General features: G+C 38.6%; 4 protein-coding genes, 1 non-coding gene and 4 pseudogenes across 12 annotated transcripts; 2 read left to right on the top strand and 7 right to left on the bottom strand.

Moving 5' to 3' along the window:
- Positions 1–24: 24 nt before the first annotated feature.
- On the bottom strand, positions 25–1952 carry AT5G37420 (hypothetical protein (DUF577); the record flags this gene model as incomplete). Its single annotated transcript, NM_123101.1, has 2 exons — positions 25–554; positions 743–1952. The coding sequence occupies 2 exons, from the start codon at positions 1950–1952 to the stop codon at positions 25–27; spliced, it is 1740 nt and encodes a 579-aa protein (NP_198558.1).
- AGL105 (AGAMOUS-like 105) lies at positions 1794–3048 on the top strand (the record flags this gene model as incomplete). 2 transcript variants are annotated; one of them, NM_148055.2, is made up of 3 exons in its annotated part: positions 1794–2019; positions 2237–2769; positions 2857–3048. In NM_148055.2, the coding sequence occupies 3 exons, from the start codon at positions 1794–1796 to the stop codon at positions 3046–3048; spliced, it is 951 nt and encodes a 316-aa protein (NP_680360.2). The 2 variants fall into 2 exon arrangements, with proteins under 2 accessions (NP_680360.2, NP_001119325.1); NM_001125853.1 differs by having other exon boundaries at positions 2294–3048.
- Positions 3049–3407: 359 nt separating this feature from the next.
- Positions 3408–5520, bottom strand: AT5G37410 (hypothetical protein (DUF577); the record flags this gene model as incomplete). 2 transcript variants are annotated; one of them, NM_001344196.1, is made up of 1 exon in its annotated part: positions 3408–5520. In NM_001344196.1, one exon carries the CDS (start codon positions 5462–5464, stop codon positions 3587–3589), a length of 1878 nt encoding a protein of 625 aa, NP_001332534.1. In that variant the 3' UTR covers positions 3408–3586. The 2 variants fall into 2 exon arrangements, with proteins under 2 accessions (NP_001332534.1, NP_198557.1); NM_123100.2 differs by having other exon boundaries at positions 3423–5434.
- A 166-nt stretch (positions 5521–5686) lies between these two features.
- Positions 5687–7887, bottom strand: AT5G37400 (hypothetical protein (DUF577); the record flags this gene model as incomplete). 2 transcript variants are annotated; one of them, NM_001344195.1, is made up of 1 exon in its annotated part: positions 5687–7887. In NM_001344195.1, one exon carries the CDS (start codon positions 7756–7758, stop codon positions 5881–5883), a length of 1878 nt encoding a protein of 625 aa, NP_001331165.1. In that variant the 3' UTR covers positions 5687–5880. The 2 variants fall into 2 exon arrangements, with proteins under 2 accessions (NP_001331165.1, NP_198556.1); NM_123099.2 differs by having other exon boundaries at positions 5749–7752.
- A 352-nt stretch (positions 7888–8239) lies between these two features.
- AT5G37390 lies at positions 8240–10663 on the top strand (annotated as a pseudogene; the record flags this gene model as incomplete). Its single annotated transcript has 6 exons — positions 8240–8557; positions 8758–9561; positions 9634–9792; positions 9863–10198; positions 10319–10397; positions 10473–10663.
- Positions 10664–11134: 471 nt separating this feature from the next.
- On the bottom strand, positions 11135–11642 carry AT5G37385 (annotated as a pseudogene; the record flags this gene model as incomplete). The annotated part of the gene is made up of 2 exons: positions 11135–11383; positions 11463–11642.
- Positions 11643–12704: 1062 nt separating this feature from the next.
- AT5G37383 lies at positions 12705–15065 on the bottom strand (annotated as a pseudogene; the record flags this gene model as incomplete). The annotated part of the gene is made up of 1 exon: positions 12705–15065.
- Positions 15066–16452: 1387 nt separating this feature from the next.
- AT5G37381 lies at positions 16453–19311 on the bottom strand (annotated as a pseudogene; the record flags this gene model as incomplete). The annotated part of the gene is made up of 1 exon: positions 16453–19311.
- Positions 19312–19430: 119 nt separating this feature from the next.
- AT5G00535 lies at positions 19431–19882 on the bottom strand. Its single transcript, NR_144174.1, has one exon. It is a non-coding gene; the product is annotated as an uncharacterized misc_RNA (transcript).
- Between the last annotated feature and the right edge of the window lie 1211 nt (positions 19883–21093).

Genomic DNA, 21093 nt, shown 5'->3' with positions numbered 1-21093 from the left:
CTCCTCAACTAAAACTATACAATTTTACTCTTCATCATCACCATCACCATCACCATCACCATCATCATCATCATCATCATCATCATCATCATCATCATCATCATCATCGCCATCATCATCATGTATGTTCAGCCAATCAAACTCATCATCTTTTGGCAGCTCTTTAAGCATTATTTTATGCACTCCTCTCTCAACAATCACATTGATTCTCCACAACACAAACTTACTTTCCCATTTCATGCCTTTGATTGCATAGAGTCTCCAAAGCAGTCCCTTAACCAATTTGTATTCTAACTTCCCGTACCATTCCAGTTGTTTCTTCACTATAGTTTCCACATCTCTGAAAGCTCTCCTCACAAGCCCAACTTCCATTTCTCTTTCCACAAGCTTCCTCACTGAATCTATCATCTTATATGCAATCTCCTTAAGGGATTCAGCATAATCTGGGTCATCTATCAAGTGAATAACCGCACAAAAGGCACCCGTAAACGCCAAGACCCAGCAACTGTTATCTACCAACAACACTGTTGGTGGCTCTAGCCTTGTGCTTATCACTGGGAGAAGATTCTCCATCACAGGATTCAAAAAATCGTCATCAATAAGTGGCATTGTTAAGCACTGGAAAACATAAACTGCTCTCTGAAACTCTGTTTCGCTTTGTGATGCCAAATAGTCACGAAGATCATCCCATGTCTCATATTGAAAGACAAACGTTTCATTCGCAACATGGTTCACCACCTACCTAGGACTTTGAACATACTGTCAGAGATTCCTCCTTCCTTAAGGCAAGAGATGAGCAATGGCTTGAGTTTTCTGAACTCTGAAATACCAATTCGTGCCTTCTTTGAAAAGTGATCAGATAGTAAGACGTTGACTCGTCTGATTGCAATCTCTCTGGACCTATCTTCAAGTTGAGTAAAAGCAAAGATCTTTAACACTTCCAACGAAGATAAACTCTTCAAACAATCATACCAGCCACGATCAAACTCTTCTCTACGATACTTAAAACCATCCTGTGGTTTGATCTCCGGTTCTGTAACCAACATTTTGATCTTCCTCACAATCTCCTTGGCCTCAGTTCCTCTAACTACTCCTTCCATCTCAATCATAGAAGCCAACACAAAATGGCATTGATCGTTAGTGTAATGATACAGACTCATCTCTCGTGAGAAGAACCTCTCAAAATCTTCAAGCCCTTGTACCAAAAACTCTTCCTCTTCCTTATTCACCAGCTCAATTACTGATTTCACAACAGTCGAAAGCCGAGCCACCATTAACTCCATCACTTTCTTGGCTTCCATCTTTGTATACACAAGCTGAATCCACATTTTAACAAAAGTTTGAAATGCCAAGCTCCAATCTTCAGCTCTAACTGGACTAAGCAAGACACTCTCAGCTCTCTGTAAAATCGTCTCCAACAACTTATCAATAAACTCATTGTAAACTGGTGGCAAATCGATGAAGACATGAAAAGCCTTGACAGGTTCTCTTTCTGCGAGCAAGATTATACAATCGCTAAGCTCGTGAAATTTGCTTTTATGCAACACTACAACATTGTAAGCTACCCAAGACACGATTTTTCTAAGGATCTTGAAGTCAGATTCTTTGGTATCTTTCATTGTCAAGCATGGAATCAAAACCCCTTTGATTTCAAAGAGAGAGTCGAGAGAGGGTTTGAACTTGACATCGGTTAGGGTTTGGGAGAGTTGATAGATTGATCTGAATCTGAGAACGCTATTGGAAGAAGAAGATTGGTAGACCATAAGAAGCTTGAGGGTTAAGGAAGATGGGTTATGAGAGACCCAGATATTGTACAAAATACGCGATCTTTGATATTGTTGAGAGTCTTGACGCATGAAAAGTTGATTCAAAGTCATCGCTATTTCTTCGTTGGTTGGATTCACAAGAATCTCTCTCGCTTTCGACGGAAGATTCGAAGAAGATTCCTCCATTGCGATTTCTCAGGATTCGGATTTTTTCCGAGAAGATTTCTTTTCGGTTTTGTTCTGGAGAAGATGGGTTTAAGGGTTTAACAAACTATAAACCGGAATTAACCGAAATTTAATTAACTCCAAAAATATCCGAACATTGTTTTTATTTGGGACTAGCCCATAGTATAAGTTGGCCCAACAAGCCCAAATCCAAAGTCTATAAATATATATGATATGTCTTAAGGGTTTCCTAAACCTAACTCTCAAATTCACTCGCTTCTACAAGTTTGAGCAATAGACTTGAGACCATCTTCAAGAAAGCTTCAGAGGCTCAGAGCTTTGCATACTCTGTGATATCGAAGCCTGCGTCATCTATTACGGACCGGACGGAGAACTCAAGACATGGCCTAAGGAGCGAGAGAAAGTGGAAGACATTGCTCTCAGGTATAGTCAATTAAACGAAGCCTTGAGAAGGAAGAAAAGTGTTACTCTTTATGACTTCCTGAACAAGAAGAAGGACAAGACGAATTTGGAGAAGAAAGCAATGATAACGGACAATGATGACTTGAAGACTTGTTTGAAGAACGTGAATGTTTTAAAGTCTCCAATCGCTGATCATTACTTTAATGACCAAATTTCTCAACTGATTCAGTCCTTAGAACCTCATGTCTCTAAAGTCCAAGAAAGGATTCGTTTTGTTGAGTCGCAGAAACATAAGGAGACAAAACTGGATCATCAGAGTTTAGCATCAATATATTCTCTGAACCAATCTTTGAACCCTAGCCAGTTCACGCTGTTTTTGTACAACCATGGAGACAATACTATGTCTCAGATCCCAGTGACTGCATAAAACTTCAATCAGGATTTCTCAGAGTTACTACAAGAATCTGGTTTGATGAAGCAAGAGCTTTGTGGTTATGATCAGAACATGTTTATGAACAACAACAACTTCCAACATTCTTTTGTCTCAAACACACAAGATTACTCTGCTCTCCAAGAATCGGTGAATAACAACTATGGGTTGATGCCGAATGTTCTTTGTGGTTATGATCAGAACCTGTTCACGAGTGATATTACCAACAACAACCTTCTTATCGACAACTCGATGTATCTCTGATAACAAAGATCATGTCAAGAGAGTGTGTGAAACTGTTTTTTCATCTTCTTGTAAGAACTTTAATATGTTGTTATAGATGTTTATTTTCTAAGTATTGCATAACGCATAATGTTTTCTTGTATCAAGTGAAAATATTTTGTATATTTTGTATATCGTTTCGTGAAAATATTCAACCAAATCTCTCATTTTAAGAATAGCACAAACGGATTAAGATAATAGAAGAACAGAGTCCTAACTTAAAGCTTAATGAAGAAGACTTCAGAAAACATATCTCTTCTGATAGAGGCCAAAGCTGAGCTTGTCCTGATGTTGATGTTCTGAATTTAGATGTTGTAGCTAAGAGTTTCTTTCAGTGAACTCTCAAGATAAAAAGTGTGTATTGAAGAGAAAAATGGGAAGCTGTTATTGAAGTGTTTTAAGAACTAAGTACATTTTTCTTTCACTCTTAGTTATTTACTATTTTCTTCTCCAATGCAAACTATACACCTAAAAATAGACTCTACACAATTTCAGACTATACACCAAAAGAACTGGTTTTCTATTTAATCTTCTCATCAGCAGTACGGTTCAGCCAATCAGACTCGTTCTGTGGCAGCTCTTTCTCCTCTTCTTTCACTCCTCTATCGATAATCACGTTGATTCTCCACAACACAAACTTACTTTCCCATCTCATGCCTTTGATTGCATAGAGTCTCCAAAGCAAACCCTTAACGAGTTTGTATTCGCTTGTACTGTACCATTCCAATTGGTCCTTCACAATGATTTCAACATCTCTGAAAGCTCTCCTCACAAGCCCAACTTCCATTCCTCTTTCCACAAGCTCTTTCACAGAATTTATCATCTTATATGCAATCTCACTAACGTCGTCACCGTAACCTGGGTCCTCTATCAAGCGAACTGCTGCACAGAAGCCACCCGTAAACGCAAAAACCCAGCAACTGTTGTCTACCAACACCTCTCTTGGTGGGTCTAGCCTTGTGATTATCTCTTGGTAAAGGCTATCCATCACAGGATACAAAAACTTTTCATCATCAAAATCCATTGTTAAGCATTGGAAGATATAAACCGCTCTCTGAAACTCTGTTGTACTCGATGCTATATAATCGCGTAGATCGTACCATGTCTCCTCTTGGCAGATCAACATCTCATATGCAACATGGTTCACCACCTCAGCTAGGACTTTGAACATACTGAAAGAGACTCCTTCTTCCTTTAAGCAAGTGATAAGCAATGGTTGCAGTTCTCTCATCTCTTCAATGCCTATTTCCACCTTTTCTGAAGTGTTATCAGATAGTAAGACATTGAGTCGTCTGATTGCCATCTCTCTGGACCTATCTTCAAGATCAGAGGAAGCAAAGATCTTTAACACTTCCAGTGAAGATAAACTCTTCAAATGATCATACCAGCCACGGTCAAACTCTTCTCTACTATACTTAAGATCATCATCCTGTGGTTTCTCCGGTTCTGTAACCAGCATTTTGATCTTCCCCACAACCTCCTTGGTCAAATGTGTCCCGACTCCTTCGATCTTGACCATTAAATCCAACACAAAATGGCATTGATCCTTACTATACTTATACAGATTCATCTCTCGCGAGAAGAATCTCTCGAAATCTTCAAGCCCTCTTACCAAAAACTCTTCTCTTTCCTTCTCCACTAGCTTCTTCACTGAATTCACAACAGATGTAATCCGAATCTCCATTAACGCCTTTATTAACACCAACATCATCTTTGTATCCACAAGCTGAATCCACATTTTAACAAAAACTTGTAAAGCCAAGCTCCAATCTTCAACTCTATAAGGATCAAGAAAGACATTACTAGCTTCATCTAAGATTTTGTGCTTAAACTTGTCTATGAAACTCTTGTAGACTGGTGGCAAATCGATAAAGACGTGAAAGGCCTTGACAGGTTCTTTGCTATTCACTAGCGTTAAGATACAATCACCAAGCTCGTCCCATTTGCCTTTATGCAACTCCACAACATTGTAAGCTACACAAGACACGATTTTTCTAAGGATCTTGATTTCAGATTCTTTGGGTTCTTCCATTGTCAAGCATGAAATCAAAACCCCTTTAATTTCATAGAGAGAGTCGAGAGATAGTTTGAAGTTGCGATTTCTCAAATCTGTGAGAGTTTCGGAGAGTTGATAGATTGATCGTAATCTGAGAACGGCATTAGAAGAATATTGATAGAGTTTAAGAAGCTTTACGGCTAAGCAACCTGGGTTATAAGAGACGCAGTACTTGTACAGAGCTCGCGATGTTTTATATTCTTCGGAGTCTTCACGCTTAAAGAGATTATCGACGATCATCGCTAGTTCTTCATGGCTTTCACTCACAAGAATCTCTCTCCCTTTCAACTGAAGATTCAAAGATTCCGCCATTGCGATTCCTTCGGGATCGGATTCTGCCATTTTCCCGAGAAAATTTGAGCTCTGTGTCTGAGAATCTTTTTCTAGAAGATGGGTTTAAACCGGAGCTGGTTATAAGAGTTTTATTATTACGAAACTGGCAATAAACCGGAATTAACCGGAATTTAGCTGAAATAACTCGGTATGATTTTAATCTGAACCGAGCGTAAATCAACCCATATCAATGTGTTAATTTGAGAATAACCAAATCTGATATAACTTCGCTTCTTAAGTTTTTTTTACTCCCAAACAAATTTCCAAACTTCTGAACCGAACGTTTGCGATCATTATTTTGTTCATCACGTAAGGGCTATTTACAAAAAACAGTAGACAAGAAAGCAGTAGATATGAGAGTTAGGAACATAGGTTTCTTTTCTTCTCCTACACAAACCAAACTATGAAGAAAAAAAAAAAAAAACTCAATTGCCTAAAGTCTCGGGTTGGTTCAGCCAATCAAGGTCACTCTTTGGGAGCTCTTTTACCTCCTGCACTTTTTCCAGAATCACGTTGATTCTCCACAACACACACTGAGTTTCCACGCTGATGTCTTTGATTGCATAGAGCTTCCAAACCAAACCCTTAACGAATCTGTAGTCACTAGTAGTGTAACAGTCATATTGTTTCTCCACAATGCTTTCCATATTTATGAAAGCTCTCCTCACAAGCTCAACTTCCATTCCTCTTCCCACAAGCTCCCTCACTGAATCTATCATCTTATATGCAATCTCCTTCAAGTATTGAGCATGACTTGAGATCTCTATCAAGTGAATTGCTGCACAGAACGCACCCGTAAACGCCAAGACCCAGCAATTTTCATCTACCAACAAGTCTCTTGGTGGGTTTAGGTGTCTGTGAATCTCTGGAAGAAGATTATTAATCGCATGAATCACAAACTCTTTATCATCGAGCCGCATTGTTAAGCACTGGAAGATATAAACTGTCTTCATGAACTCTGTTTTGCTTTCTGTTGCAATGTAGTCCCATAGACCAAACCAGTTGTCCTCTTGGTAGCTAGACAACTCATGTAAAACATGGAACACCACCTGACAGAGAATCTTAAACGTGCTCTCAGGAATTCCTATCTCTGCAAGGCAAGAGATGAGCAACGGCTGGATTTCTCTAATCTCTGAAATACTTATATCCCCTTTCCCAGCAGTGTGATCACAAAATAACTCATAAAGTCTCGTGATAGCTATCTCTCTCAACCTATTAGGAACTTGACCTACTGAAACCTTTCTCATGATTTCCACTGGAGATAAAGCATCCAAAATGTCTTCTAAGTCACAAACATCATCTACTCCAAGATATTTATTCTCATTGCGAAAAGGGCTAAATTCGAAAGCTGGATTGTGCACATACTTATCCAGCTTTGTAACCATTCGATAGATCTTCCAAGCAACTTCCTTGGCCTCTTTTCCGATATCTGAAATCTTAAACGCAAACTCTGCCACAAACCTGCATTGATCACTATTCCACTTAAACTTGTTCGCGTCTTCCACCAAGAAAATCTCAAGAGAATCAAGTCCATTTAGCAGAAACTCTTCTTCCATATCATTCCACACAACATCAAGAGAACATTTCCAAACAATGTGAAGAATGTCTCTTGTCAAATCAAATCTCATTTCTGAATCCATAAGCAAAATCCCCATTTTAACAGCAGATTTCAAAGCCAAGATCCAAACTTCAACTTCATATTCCACAGGACGAAGCAAAATCTTGTAAACTTCATCAAGAAAATTCTGCAGAAACCGGTAAATGAATTCTCCGTAGAGTGATGATGGCAATTGGATAAAGACCTCAAAAGCCCTAATCGGATCATTGACAACAAGTGAGAGTATACAATCACTCATCTCTTCCCAGACACCAACTTTATCAGCTACTAAAGAAACAATGATTCTCACAATCTTTGAGTCACAATATTTAGGGTTTTGCATTGTCAAGCAAGAAATCAGAAGTGGTTTGATTTCATGGAGAGTGACAAGAGAGAGTTCGAATCGCTGAGCTTTTAGAGTTTCAGTTAGAAGACAGATCGATCGTAATCGGAAATCGTCGTCGGAAGAAAATCGATACACCGTGAGAAGCTTTAGGGTTAAGCAATTTGGGAAAGTAGAGACGCAGAAATCGAACAGAGCTCGCGCTGATTTGTGTTCGTCGGATTCTTGAGGTGTATAGACTTGTTCGACGATAATCGCTATTTCTTCGTTGCTTGGAGTCGCAAGTATAGCCCTAGATTTCAACGTAAGAGACGAAATTTTTGCCGTTGCTGTTTCACCGGAATCGGATTCTTCCATTGCCATTTTCCCGAGAAAATTTTGCCTCTTCGTCTCAGAATCTTCTGGAGAAAATGAATGGGTTTAAGGGTTGAAGAATTTGGAAGGCTCACCTCTTATGCCACTATTTGAGAAGAAATAATCACTCGTGCCATTCTTGGAATAATATTATTGATTTTTATTAAAATCGAAAAATGAGGAAAGGACGAAAAACTCTTGCGAAACCACGAAAACTACAAGAAAACTTAATTTGTTAGATTTAGGCACCAATAAAAAATGTAAATATTCGCCCCAGTTATATTATTTACCCTAGAAACTACAGAAAAAACCTAAGTAAAAAATGTTCTTCCCCTTTTCAACTTCTCGACTTCTTCCTCTTCTCTCCGTCGTCGTCTTCTCTCGTCTCCGACGACACCAATTTCACCGGAAAAATCAATCTCTTCTCTTCTTCTTTCTTCTCCGTTTTCGTTCGTCTTTGTCTCTTTCATATCCGCAAATTTATTTTCCAATGGATAGAGTAAAAGACTCATCTGGAGAATATGAATCAACTAGGGTTGAAGTGACCGGCGAAATTCCTCCATCAGTCGAAGAGACCGCCGCCGAGATTCCCCAAAGAGATGAAGAAGGCGTAGAGCTTCTAACAACAGAAGAGGAAGCCGGAGAAATTCAGCCTACAACCGGCGATTGTGACGCCGCCGATTTGGGTAATTCAAACGCCGTCGCATGGGATTCAATTGACGATCTTTCAGACCCAAATGCCGATTCTTGTGCAGAAGAAGAGGAGGCAACGAATGCAGTTGTTCAACATGATGATGGAGCAAATAAGGTATGAGAGAAGACCGTTATTTTTTGGATTAGGCTCGTTTTAGGATATTATGCATTGGTAAATGATTGGATTTGTGAATGGTGCTTCAGATAAAACAAGTAGTACAACTAGGTCGTAAATTTGTGAATGGTCATTCAGGAACAAGTAGTACAACTAGGTAGTTAATGTGGAATTGAAAGTATTTTGAATTGAATATGCAGGATGATGGTGATGATGATAACCTGCCGCAGAATATGCAGGATGGTGATGACGATAACCTACCGCAGAATATGCAGGATGATGATGATGATGATGATGATAATCAACCATTGCCGCCAGAAGTTATGTACTTTGATCCAACTACCTACACGAAGGTGTGTAAGATAGGAACGAGGTGTCAGTTGGTACAAACAGTGGAATTTATAGAGACTTTGGATGCAGAACTGAAGTGGTTTAAGAATCATGACCAATTTAAGCACATATTCCACATGCCTAAGGAGCCAAATCACATGATTCAAGGCATGTGGATGCTTATGGTTCGCACGGCTAAGACAGAATTGGCGAGAGAGTGTTGGTTTGTTGTCAATGGAGTACCTATAAGGTACTTAATTAAAGAGCATGCATTGTTGACCGGTTTGAACTGCCGTGAGTACCCAAAAAACTATAAGACTTTAGGCAGTTTGAAGTTTGTTGAGAAGTTGTTTAAAAGGACTGAGGACATCAAGATTAAAGACGTGGAAGAGAAGCTGGAAGAGTTTAAGAGTGAGAAGTCTACTGCTAGGTTGAAGTTGGCAATTCTGTTATTCTTAGCTAAGGTTATGAAAGCTGATTCTAAAGGGGATTCGAAGATAGAGGAGTTGCTGCTTAGGATTGTGGATAATATCAGAGCTTGTGAGACATTCCCGTGGGGACGTTTTTCCTTTGAGCAGTGTATGGAAGGGGTGCGGAGAGTAATGAAGAACATGAAAGGTGTGGTGAAACCCAAGGCACAGACTGCTTTTTATGGATTTATTACTCTACTTGAGGTAAGTAGTCGAGTAAATTATATGAGTGGCTAAATTTTGTTATTGTGAACTTGCATTTACTTTTATGTCTAGATTCTGGCATTTGAGTGCATTCTGCAGCTTGGGAAGAGATTTAGAGAAGCTGTACCTGCAGACAAGGAACGTCCAAGAATGTGCAAGCACAAGTTCAGTGAAAGTTGCATGAAGGGATTTACTTTGGAAGAAATAAATGAAGCACTTGGAGATATAATGGTTAGCTTTGTTCTCTTGAAATCTATGTTTATAATCTTTGTGGTGTTTGAAATATATGTTTACTTGACAGGATATTTCAAGCATCTTGGAACCTGATATGGATGAGAGAAAAATGTTGTCACGCGTTGTAGAGAAGCATGTTGATGATGGTATTGGATATATCGATCCAATTGTTGATAGCTGGAGAGAGAGGCTTATCGTAGAGAAAAAGAAGATTTTTTGGCGTAGTCTCTACCAAGCAGACATTGATGGTAGACGTATTGAAACTGTTGATGATGTTCCAGCTGTACCTGAACCTGAAATCCCTGGGACATCGATTCTCTCGTTCAAGGAAGCTATGGAGAGAGGATTTGACAAGCTCACGGACAAGCTTGCTGTGATGGATAGCGAAATCAAGCGGATTTGTGTGAGAGTACAAGGAATAGAGGAATATGTGGCAGATTAGCTTGAGAAAGAGGCAGAAAAAGCCCGTTATGAAGATATGCGTCCTGGTTCAGCTGCTGATTTTGTGCCACCGTCTTATCAGCCAAGGGATACTCAGAGCAAGGCCTTGGTTATTCACAGTGGAAGCCGTGACCCAGCACCTCCAACTATTGAGTCTCTAAGTGAGTTTTTGTTGAACTTTTGTGTAGTGATGCTTTCACAATAGTTCTTACATGTTTGGTTACATATTTTTGTAGGTGATGGCAGCGATGAGTCCGATGAAGAGGATAAGAAGAAGAAGAAGAAGAAGCAGATATCGAAGAAGAAGAGAAAGCATGTTGGTCCTACTCTGGAATCTGGGAAAAAACGTGGAAGGAAACCTTCCAAGTATAAGGGGGAAGAGTTTACAGCTGAGGGGAAGCAAACGAGGAAGAGACAGAAGAATTAGGACTTTGACTTTTCTTTCTTGCTTATGTGTGTGTGTGGACTCGTAGGTGTTTGGAGAAATAGGACTTTTTTTGTGTATTTGGAAATGTTATGCGTAGTTTATGTGTAAAGGACAAACTTATTTTCTGAAATGGTTTATGTGTTTTAGGATTTTATTAAAATCAAAACGTTTGGCTAAGTTGTCCCGGTTGGCCGGTCAATAATACAAGAGTGGCTAAGTTGTCCCAGTTGGCCGGTCAATACACATAGCTTAAAATACAAGAGTGGCTAAGTTGTCCCAGTTGGCCGGTCAATACACATAACTTAAAATACAAGAGTAGCTAAGTTGTCCCAGTTGGCCGGTCAATACACATAACTTAAAATAGGTAAATACATGTCTAATTAGGTTCAAATATTACATAAAATCCAGAAACATAACATAATTAGGTTCAAATGCCATACACCATCCTCAATAACATAAAACACATCATAATCACCATGTAGAAAGTAATGCCCTAAGCCTATCAATCTCGACTTCTTTGGCGAGTAACCTTTCTTTAAGGGTTTCAATTTCGCCTTGCATGAGATGAACAGTTTCCCGGATGGACTCCAAAGCATGATTGCATGCTAGTTGTCCATGTCTTAGTGCGGAATCAAGTTTGTGATTTACCATCTCAAGCTCCTCAGTTACCGCCTGATCCCACCACTGAATAAGGTGGTTTCGGGACTCGTACTCTTCAGCCTGCGAAAGAGAGAAGACTTCATAAATATAATTCACTTGTACTTTGTTGTTCCAATGAAATGAAAACACAATAACTTACTTTAAGCATTGAGCATTTGTAGACTCTGTCGCCTTGCCTGTAACCAGTTTTGCACACTTCAAGTTTTACAGGCTTACCACAAAAACATTTTTCTGGAACCCCCCAATTTGCATCGGCATTCGCCTCTCCACTATTCCAACTAGCTTCGGACGTGGATGGTTGAGAGTAACTATAGGGCATCTACAGAATAGAGAAAGAAAGAGATATGAATCATGAACGCTATAAACCCTAGATCTACTAATTACGGCGGCTAGAAACCCGTAAGAAACCCTAGATCTACTAATTACGGCGGCTAGAAACCCGTAAAAAACCCTAGATCTACTAATTACGGTGGCTAGAAACCCTTTAGAAACCCTATATCATACCTTGGTTGTTGTTGTTGTCGTCGGCGGCGGCGGATAATTGGAACCCTAATTTCAGTTGTCGTCGCCGATGTTGGGAAGGAAGAGAAGAGAGAAGAACGAGAGAGAGAAAGAACGAGAGAGAAATAGAAGAGAGAGAGAGAGAAAGAGAGATGAACGAGAATAAATAGGTAGAAACTTTGTAGTGTGAACGCAATAATCGTAGTGTGAACGCAAGTCGTGGGGTCTATTTTTTAAAAAACTTATTTATTAGAATATTCAGAATACACATAGTTGTATATATATGTACAGTTGGCCGAAATCACAAACAGTTGAACTATTCTAAATTTTGTGTTTTTGAAGTTGAATCTGAAAAACCAACTCATTTTTTTAGTTGGTCCCATAAGTTTTAACATATTAATGGATTTTAATAAGTGTTGATTGAATCATATTTAGTAAATATCTGTTTTCATACATAACGTATGTACATTGGACAATCATGAACTATATGTTCTTTGTTATACATAGGTGATTTATTAGGAAACCAGTTTATGATCAAGTTTAGTAATAACAATGTTGTAATATCATATTTTGGATTTATTCAATGTTTAGATGTTGATAATAGCTGAAAATATTGAGAATTATTTTATCATTTTGTTAACCTTAAAATACAGATACATATATCAGTTGTCTTAGTTGAACTTAAAAAAATACATTAAACTTGCAATAATTCAATAAACTTGCAAAGAATTCAATACAAATACGAAAACATAAAACATAGTACATCACACTTACAAATAATATAATACAAATACAAATGAACTTAGTTGTATTGGTTGAACCCTTTCTGGAGTTGGCCAGGTTGTTCCGGTTGAACCCTTTCTGCATCAGACTTAATCTTCCTCAGGCTGCAGCCAAGCCTCCAAGTTTATTCCATGTTGCGATTTTCTCCTCTTTCGCGCTTCACCAGCTGATGGAAACCGCTTCTCTTGATTTCGTCCTGGTCCTTTTGGTGTGTATTCCGGCGGAAAGGCAACTAACTCTTTAATATGGGTAGGAAGAACCCAAACCGACTCATGTGGGACTACATACAACGTCTGGTAATAGGCCAATGCCCAACTCTCTATCAAGTAATACACAGAGCAGAGTCCGTAGATGGTTATATTCACATTTCTCCCTTCCTTGCGGGCGAGGTGCCTTGCTACGGCCATAGCATGGACACACGGGATCTTGTCTATATCAAAACATTTGCATGAACAACTTTTCATTTTCAAATCCACCAGAAAACTTACCGAGTTGAGATCAATCACGTTGTATTCTTGGTTGTAACTGTTAAGCTCAAACACAGTTAATTTGGCTGCAACTGGACATCTAATGTGCAATATGTTCTCCACAGTAGGCACAACTTGTGCTGTGATTGGACAAGAACCTGAATCTTGCCTATGCTCGTTGAACCATTCAGAAAACTTAGAAATCATCACATCAATCATTGGTAACAAGTGATATTTTCTCGCTTTTTTAAACACACCATTAATGGACTCCGCAGAATTACTAGTGTCAATGTTATACTTGTCTCCTTTAAAATGGCACCTCGACCATTTTTCAAACCCTACTTTCACAAGAAAGTCAGCAGCTTTAGGCCATAAACTTGTAAAATGACCAAACTCTTTCTCGAACTCACTCTCAGTATATGCATGAGCACAATCCCTGAACTTGTCAGCAGCTCCATCCTTGTCAATTTTCACATGATCTCTCATGTTTTGACACAAATGCCATATACAAGCTGCATGAAGCGCATTCGGGTACACCGTCTTGACAGCCTTCTTTATGCTTTGATGCCTATCACTAATAAAGACCAATCAGGGAACATCCGAATATACAGTTTTCAGCTTTTCTAAGAACCAAATCCAACTTACATCCTTCTCGCTATCAATGATTCCAAACGCAAGTGGATAATGATGATGATTAGAATCTTGTGCTGTTGCAATAACCAACATCCCACCATACACAGTTTTAAGATGAGTTGCATCCACAACTATCACTTTCCGCATTGCCCTAAAACCTTCAATGCAAGCGCCTAATGCAATGAAGAAGTACTTGAACTTTTTCTCTCCTTCCAACTCCACATAAGTTACTGTCCCTGGATTTACCTTCTCTAACATATGAAGATAAGAAAATAACATCGTGTAGCTTCTTTCCGGAGTCCCTCGCACATCACTAACATGTAGCATTTTGCCTCTTAAGGCAGTGGAGTATGAACAATGCACCCCAAGTCTTCCTCTTACAATCGACATAATGTTTTTTGGAGTTGGGGTCTTTAAATTTCTGGGATAGTCACAATGCAAAACCGATGCTATTAATCTTGGTGTGCCTCGCTGTATACTGTTGCTTGTAGTCTCAACACTCCGAGAGCATGTATGCATCTTTCTATGCACTCTAACACTCCAAAAATGAGATTTCTTAGTTCTCGCAACTCTTAGATACCAAGTACACCCTTTAGAAGCTTGGCGGCATCGTAGCATAAGTCTCAACGGGTCTGACTTAATAGTATAGACTCCAAAAACTTCTTGCTTTGCAGCTCTGTTAACCAATTCCCACACAGCCTCCCTTGAACAAAATTCTTGACCAATTTCAATACCCGTACCATCATCCCATTCTATAACCTGCGGAGTAACTTCTACACTTCGTGGAATATCGTGAATATCATCATAATCAATCCTATCATCCTCATCTTCTTCCTCAACAGAATTCACCGGCCTTTCCATCGGCCTTTCGACAGCCACGATCTCCGTACCTACTACATTCTCACAATCATTCACATCATTATCATATCCCTCATGCACCATCTCACATACTTCATTTAAAACATCATCCTCTCTTACATTTACACCAACTGAACTTCGACGCTCCGGTACAGAAATTTCCTCTCTCCTCTCAACTCCTATACCATTTAATTCCTCCACATGCAAAATCCGACTCTCTTCATCAGATTCTGTTAAAAATATGAAGACATCCTCATCATCTACAATATATGTCTCTCTCCTAACTTTAGACAGATTGTAACTCAGTTTCAACTTCACAAAAGCTTCATCAATGGCAACCTTCTTCATGATCTTGTCAACTAACATCGAATATGTTATCTTCTCCAAACTACTCGTCTTAAACGATATAGCATATAGTGAATTTTTACCAATCCACTCATTCACTTCAAAATAGTATCCTCCAAATCAAAATGTACCTTAGTGTGGATCTTCTTCTTCATCGCTCCTCAAAATACAACCAGTTCAACTCCAATCAAACATTTTAATAGTTATACCACATGTACTCTTATCATACGTTGAAATCAATCTCTCGTCGCACTCGATTCTACTGAACCTAATTCGTTACCTTTCAATTGATTTCCAATGTTAATACATACCTATTCGTTAAACTAATTGGTTAATCTAAACTTTGCAAACACAAACCCCCAAATCTTTAATATGAAATCTCGGAATTCAAATTCAACTCACATTCAACCTACATTTCTTTGCTCATCACCTCAAATAACGTTTCGGCAACCTCTAATCGATTACTCTTTACTTTGCAAACCAATCATCAAACTATCAAATTGAATTTGGGAATTATATATAATTCAAAATCCCAATCTAAAATCACAATGCACCAATGTCAAAGGAAATATGAGAAGAAACTGACCTAATTCGTTGCCTTTTACGACGGATTTCAAGTCGGCGGCGGCCAGAATCGATGGTGGCCGACGAAGAAGATGAACGTCGGCGAAAGAAGAAGAACACGACGACGAAGGAGAGAGAACTGAGGATCTCGATTTTCTTTATTTAGCTTTTGAATTTCTTTTTCATTTTTTTAATCAACTCATTAAGGGTACAACTGGTATATCACATTTTCGGTAGCATTCAGATTAACTGATGGCAGTCCAGATCAGTTTTTTCAAAAAAGTGGCATAAGTGATAAAAGTTCAAGAATTTGTAGGATCCGAATTTGTAAGTGTATCCGGTTAATAATTTTATTTCCGAAATTGAATTTGAACCGGACTTACCCGAAAATTCAAAATTAGGTGAAATCATTCGGTTCGACTTTTAGGGTTATTTTCCTCTAGGCGAACTTTGTTTTGTGCTTATTGGTTGGAAAAAATATTCTCGCTCTCAACTTTTGAGAGAGAGAAATCCTCACTTTTCCGACATCGCTCTATTTCTTTAGCGACGCCTTCTCTTTCGGCATCGATTAGCTTCCGTAGTGGCATTGGCCGGCTCTCTTCCGGCATTGCCAGCTTCTTCAGTAGCTTTGCCTAGCTCTGTTTTTGGCGTGCCTCTATCTCCGACTTTTGGCTTGTTTTCTAATGAAGCCTGAGGTTGAAAACTGCTTTCAATTTATTTAGGAAAATTTTTGAGGTTAAAGTTCAATGAAGATGAAGATTATCTCTAGAGCTCTGAAATTGACTGTAGAAACTAGAAGCGGCTAGGTTAGATGAACGTTTTCTCTTATTGATTTCATACGATTACACCTTGATATATATACAAGAGAATATTTAGGTTAACTACACGTGGAGAGGAAGCTATATAATTTCCTAATCTCCACAAAGATATTTTCCTATTTTATAGCTAAGATATATGGAGATCTCCCAATACTCCCCCTCAAGTTGGAGCATGAAGATCACAAATGCCCAACTTGGATGACAAACCTTCAAACGGAATACGACCCAAAGCTTTAGTAAGCAAGTCAGCTATTTGATCATGTGTATTGACGTGAACCATCGTAAGTATCCCAGCTTGAATAGCATCGCGAACGGCATGACAATCTCTTTCAATGTGCTTAGTTCGCTCATGGAAAACCGAATTAGAGGAGATGTGTATCGCAGCTTGACTATCACAATATAACTTGATCGGTTGATGTTGTGGATATCCCAAGTCTTCTAATAACTGTTTTAAACAACGAACTTCATTCAACGCATTACGCATTGAACGATATTCCGCTTCAGCCGAAGAATGAGATACAACATCTTGCTTCTTTGTCTTCCAAGAAATTGGAGAACCACCCAAAAACATGACATATCCACTCAAAGAACGACGTGTCGTGGAACATGTCGAAAAATCTGAATCGCAATATGCAGTAAAAGTAAGATCTGAATTCGAACTTAGTAGCACACCACGACCCGGAGACCCTTTCAAATAACGCACTACACGGAGCGCCGCCTCCCAATGATCAACACGTGGTTTTTGCATAAACGTTGACAAGATATGGACAGAATAACACAGCTCCGGCCGAGTGGTAAGAAGATAGATGAGACGACCAACCAACCTCCTATATTCTTCAGGTCGAGGAAGAAACTCACTCTCATTCATCTCCAACTTGTGATTTTGTTCCATCGGAGTTGCAGCGGGCTTACAACCAAGAAGTCCAGCTTCAGTAACAAGATTAAGAGAATATTTTCTTTGAGAAAGATATATACCTTCTGAATTTCGGGCAATCTCAATGACAAGAAAGTACTTTGCTTTACCCAAGTCTTTCATGTGAAAACATTTTTCCAAGTACTCTTTAAAACTCTGAAGCATACGTGGATGATTACCACAAATCAACAAGTCATCAACATAAATAAGAACCCGAAGCTCCACACCAGCCCGTGAGAGAATAAATAAAGAGTAGTCTGAATAAGATTGAACAAATCCAAACTTTAGCAACGCCGAAGAGAGCTTAGAGAACCAACACCGCGGGGCTTGTTTAAGCCCATATAGAGACTTATGGAGACGACAAACCTTCTTCGGATCTGAATGACGAAAACCAACCGGTAATTTCATGTATACTTCTTCTTCTAAATCACCATGGAGAAAGGCATTGTGAACATCCATTTGGTGAACTTCCCATTTCTCGGCTGCCACAATACGTAACAAACTACGGACCGTCTTCATCATAACCACATGAGCAAACGTTTCATTATAGTCCTCACCTTCAACTTGACGATTGCCACATGCGACTAATTGAGCTTTATACCGTTCAAGAGAGCCATCGGCATTAAGCTTGATTTTGTACACCCACTTATTGTTAATCGCTTCTTTTCCAGGAGGTAAATCAACAATACTCCATGTACCATTCTCTTCAAGAGCACCAACTTTTGTTCCCATAGCATTTGTCCATCGAGGATCAAGCATAGCTTGTTTATATGATGGTGGTTCAGCACCATCAATAAGAGCTGCTAAGAAAGCTTTATGCTGTGGGGAAAACATATCATCAGAGATGTAACTTGTAAGAGGATAAGAAGTGGTACCTTGGACCGCATAAGAGGAAACTGGATCAAAGACGGGTGAGACGTGATGGGGTTCTTCAGTGCAGCGAGCATTATAAGTCTCATAACCTTTTAGACGAACGGAGGTAAATTTTTGACGTTTTCCTTTACCCAATTCATCACTTTCTTCTTCTGGATCATGAGAATTTTCCAACAACACGGTCGGATTCTGCGTTTGTGTAGCCTCAACCGTTGAAACCGGTATATCCTTTTCATGTGACACATCCGGTGGTGGAAGAGAAACCGGGTTTTCAGTGACACTAGATTCTTCTGGGGAATCACTCCCCCTTACATCAAGCTAACTGCAGAGTTTAAGGCATATATGAGTGAATGCTTTCACATGAAAGATTTAGGTCCTCTAAAATTCTTTCTTGGGATCGAAGTCTCTAGAGGAAAGCAGGGGATTTATATTTCGCAACGCAAATATACTTTGGATATCATCTCTGAATGCAGACTTCTTGGAGCTAAACCCGTTGACACTCCTATTGAACAGAATCATACTCTAGCCAAAGAAGACGGTGAATTCTATCATGAACCAACCAAATACCGCAGGTTAGTTGGCCGGTTGATTTATCTTTCTATCACCCGACCAGACCTTTGCTATCTAGTTCATCTTCTAGCGCAATTTCTCAGACAACCACGTACACGTCATTGGGATGTAGCAGTTCGCCTAGTACGATATCTTAAAGGGACTTGCGGACAAGGCTTATTACTAAGCAACGATGATGATCTTCATCTAGATGCCTATTGTGATTCAGATTTTCAAACATGTCCAAAAACGCGTCGTTCACTGTCTGGTTATGTTGTCTTACTCGGCAAATCCCCTATATGTTGGAAAACAAAGAAGCAAGAACGGGTATCACTCTCTTCCGCTGAAGCTGAATACAGAGCTATGGCTTATACTTATCAAGAACTCTTATGGCTCAAGGAGTTGCTTCTCATTTTTCAAGTTCCTCATCCAGAATCAATAAGTCTTCATTGTGATAATAAAGCTGCACTACACATTGCAGCTAATCCGGTATTTCACGAGCGTACGAAACACATTGAGAAAGATTGTCATTTCGTTCGAGATGGGATAAAAGACGGAATTGTGTCTACTCGACACGTTCGTACGACAGAGCAATTAGCCGATTTTCTTACCAAGGCTCTTGGGCGAAATCAGTTGCAATATTTACTTGGCAAGATGAGTGTTCGAGATCTCCACTGTCCATCTTGAAGGGGAGTATTAGAGATGGGCTTCGATGAATGGGCTTATATGAAGTCCAAAGAACATATTGATTTGTAAGGAGAGATAAAAAACAACAAACGAACAAGAGAAGAAAACGTTGGATCAAAGGCAAGGCTCTGATACCATGTAGAAACTAGAAGCGGCTAGGTTTAGATGAACGTTTTCTCTTATTGATTTCATACGATTACACCTTGATATATTTACAAGAGAATATTTAGGTTAACTACACGTGGAGAGGAAGCTATACAATTTCCTAATCTCCACAAAGATATTTTCCTATTTTATAGCTAAGATATATGGAGATCTCCCAATATTGACAATTGCTACCATTAGTTTATTGTGAACCTTGATGGATCGACGATTTGACTTGCGATCATCATACATATTCCAGTGGTTTTGGGTTTCATTGGAGTCGACAAACATCTTCAACGACGACCGACGATTACCCAGATCTTCCTCCTTCCACGTGTCTTCATCAAAGGATCTGCTCGTGACACGTGATCTTTCCTCCAATGCAAGACCTCTTTTTTCTTCCTGTTGTGGTTTTCTCTTGTTGGGTTTCTAGTTGGACTTTTCATTTTAAAAAGTTTTGGATTTTGTTTAGTTGTAATTTGGCTTTGTTTGAATGTTGTTGATCTTGGCTTGTTGTTGGATATAATAAAATCAACACTCTTGTGACAAAAAAAAAGAGAGGTAGTCATTTCAAAGATAGTATAACTATAAATATGGTGGTAATTTTAGTTATGTTCAAGCAGTACATATGCAGTTTAGACGCTTCAAGAGATATGATCTTGATACGTTATCCGATAATAGTGTACAACATTGTGAATAACACTTGAGGTGATGTACACGGCTAGATGTTGATATGCTGTTTTGGATATTTTTTTTGTTTTCGAAGCTCTCTATAATTAAACCACTATCGCAATTTGAATAGTAATGTTGTATTTATTTTCTGTAGATTGTTTTATTTAGTTCCTTGTAATCTCTGTAATTCTGTAAAAAATCTAAAATGGTATAAAACTTAACATTTTACCGGAAAAAACCCACTATCCCAAACTTCGATATGATTGCATGCACTCACAGAAAAATATAACAATAAGAATCACACTTTTTTCTCTTCCAACGAAGTTCAGTCATCTTGCGGACTTGACATTCTGTTCACACAAAAATGTTATCTATTTTCAGTACTATTCGGAAACAAAATATTTGTTAGCGGTGCTAAAACTAATTTCAGTATTCAAACCAAGTTTTTCGATTCAATTTGTTTTAGATTTTTTTGTGAGTAGTAGGAGGCAATTGCCCCCTATGTTTTATTCAAATAAATGTAAAGAAATTACAATTTGGTGAGTAATTTTTTTTGGTGAGTAATTTTAGTTTTGTTGGAGGATACTAAGAGAATGTTCATAGGTGATACTCATAAAGTATCATTAAGAATTATTTTAGTATTATCTATAATGTTTGTTTAATAAATAAATAAATAAATAAATAAATATATATATATATATATATATATATATATACTGATCGAGCTCATTTTAGTTATTTTATCAATATAAAAATAATTTTTGGACTTGTGATACTACAAAAATATCACCCATGTACATGGTTTGATTCACTTATTTTGAATTAAAATTTCTTAATAAACATGTTTCTCATTTAAAGACAAAAACGAGAGATTCTATATCTCTCATGAGTACTAATTCAGAGGGTAGGAATATATGTTACATTTATATGATACTTTCCTTGATATGTTTTAAATTGATCGAT

The sequence above is a fragment of the Arabidopsis thaliana genome, chromosome 5 (genome assembly GCF_000001735.4).
Source record: "Arabidopsis thaliana chromosome 5, partial sequence".
In the NCBI taxonomy this organism is placed as follows: domain Eukaryota; kingdom Viridiplantae; phylum Streptophyta; class Magnoliopsida; order Brassicales; family Brassicaceae; genus Arabidopsis; species Arabidopsis thaliana.
This window is presented reverse-complemented; position numbering and strand designations above follow the sequence as displayed.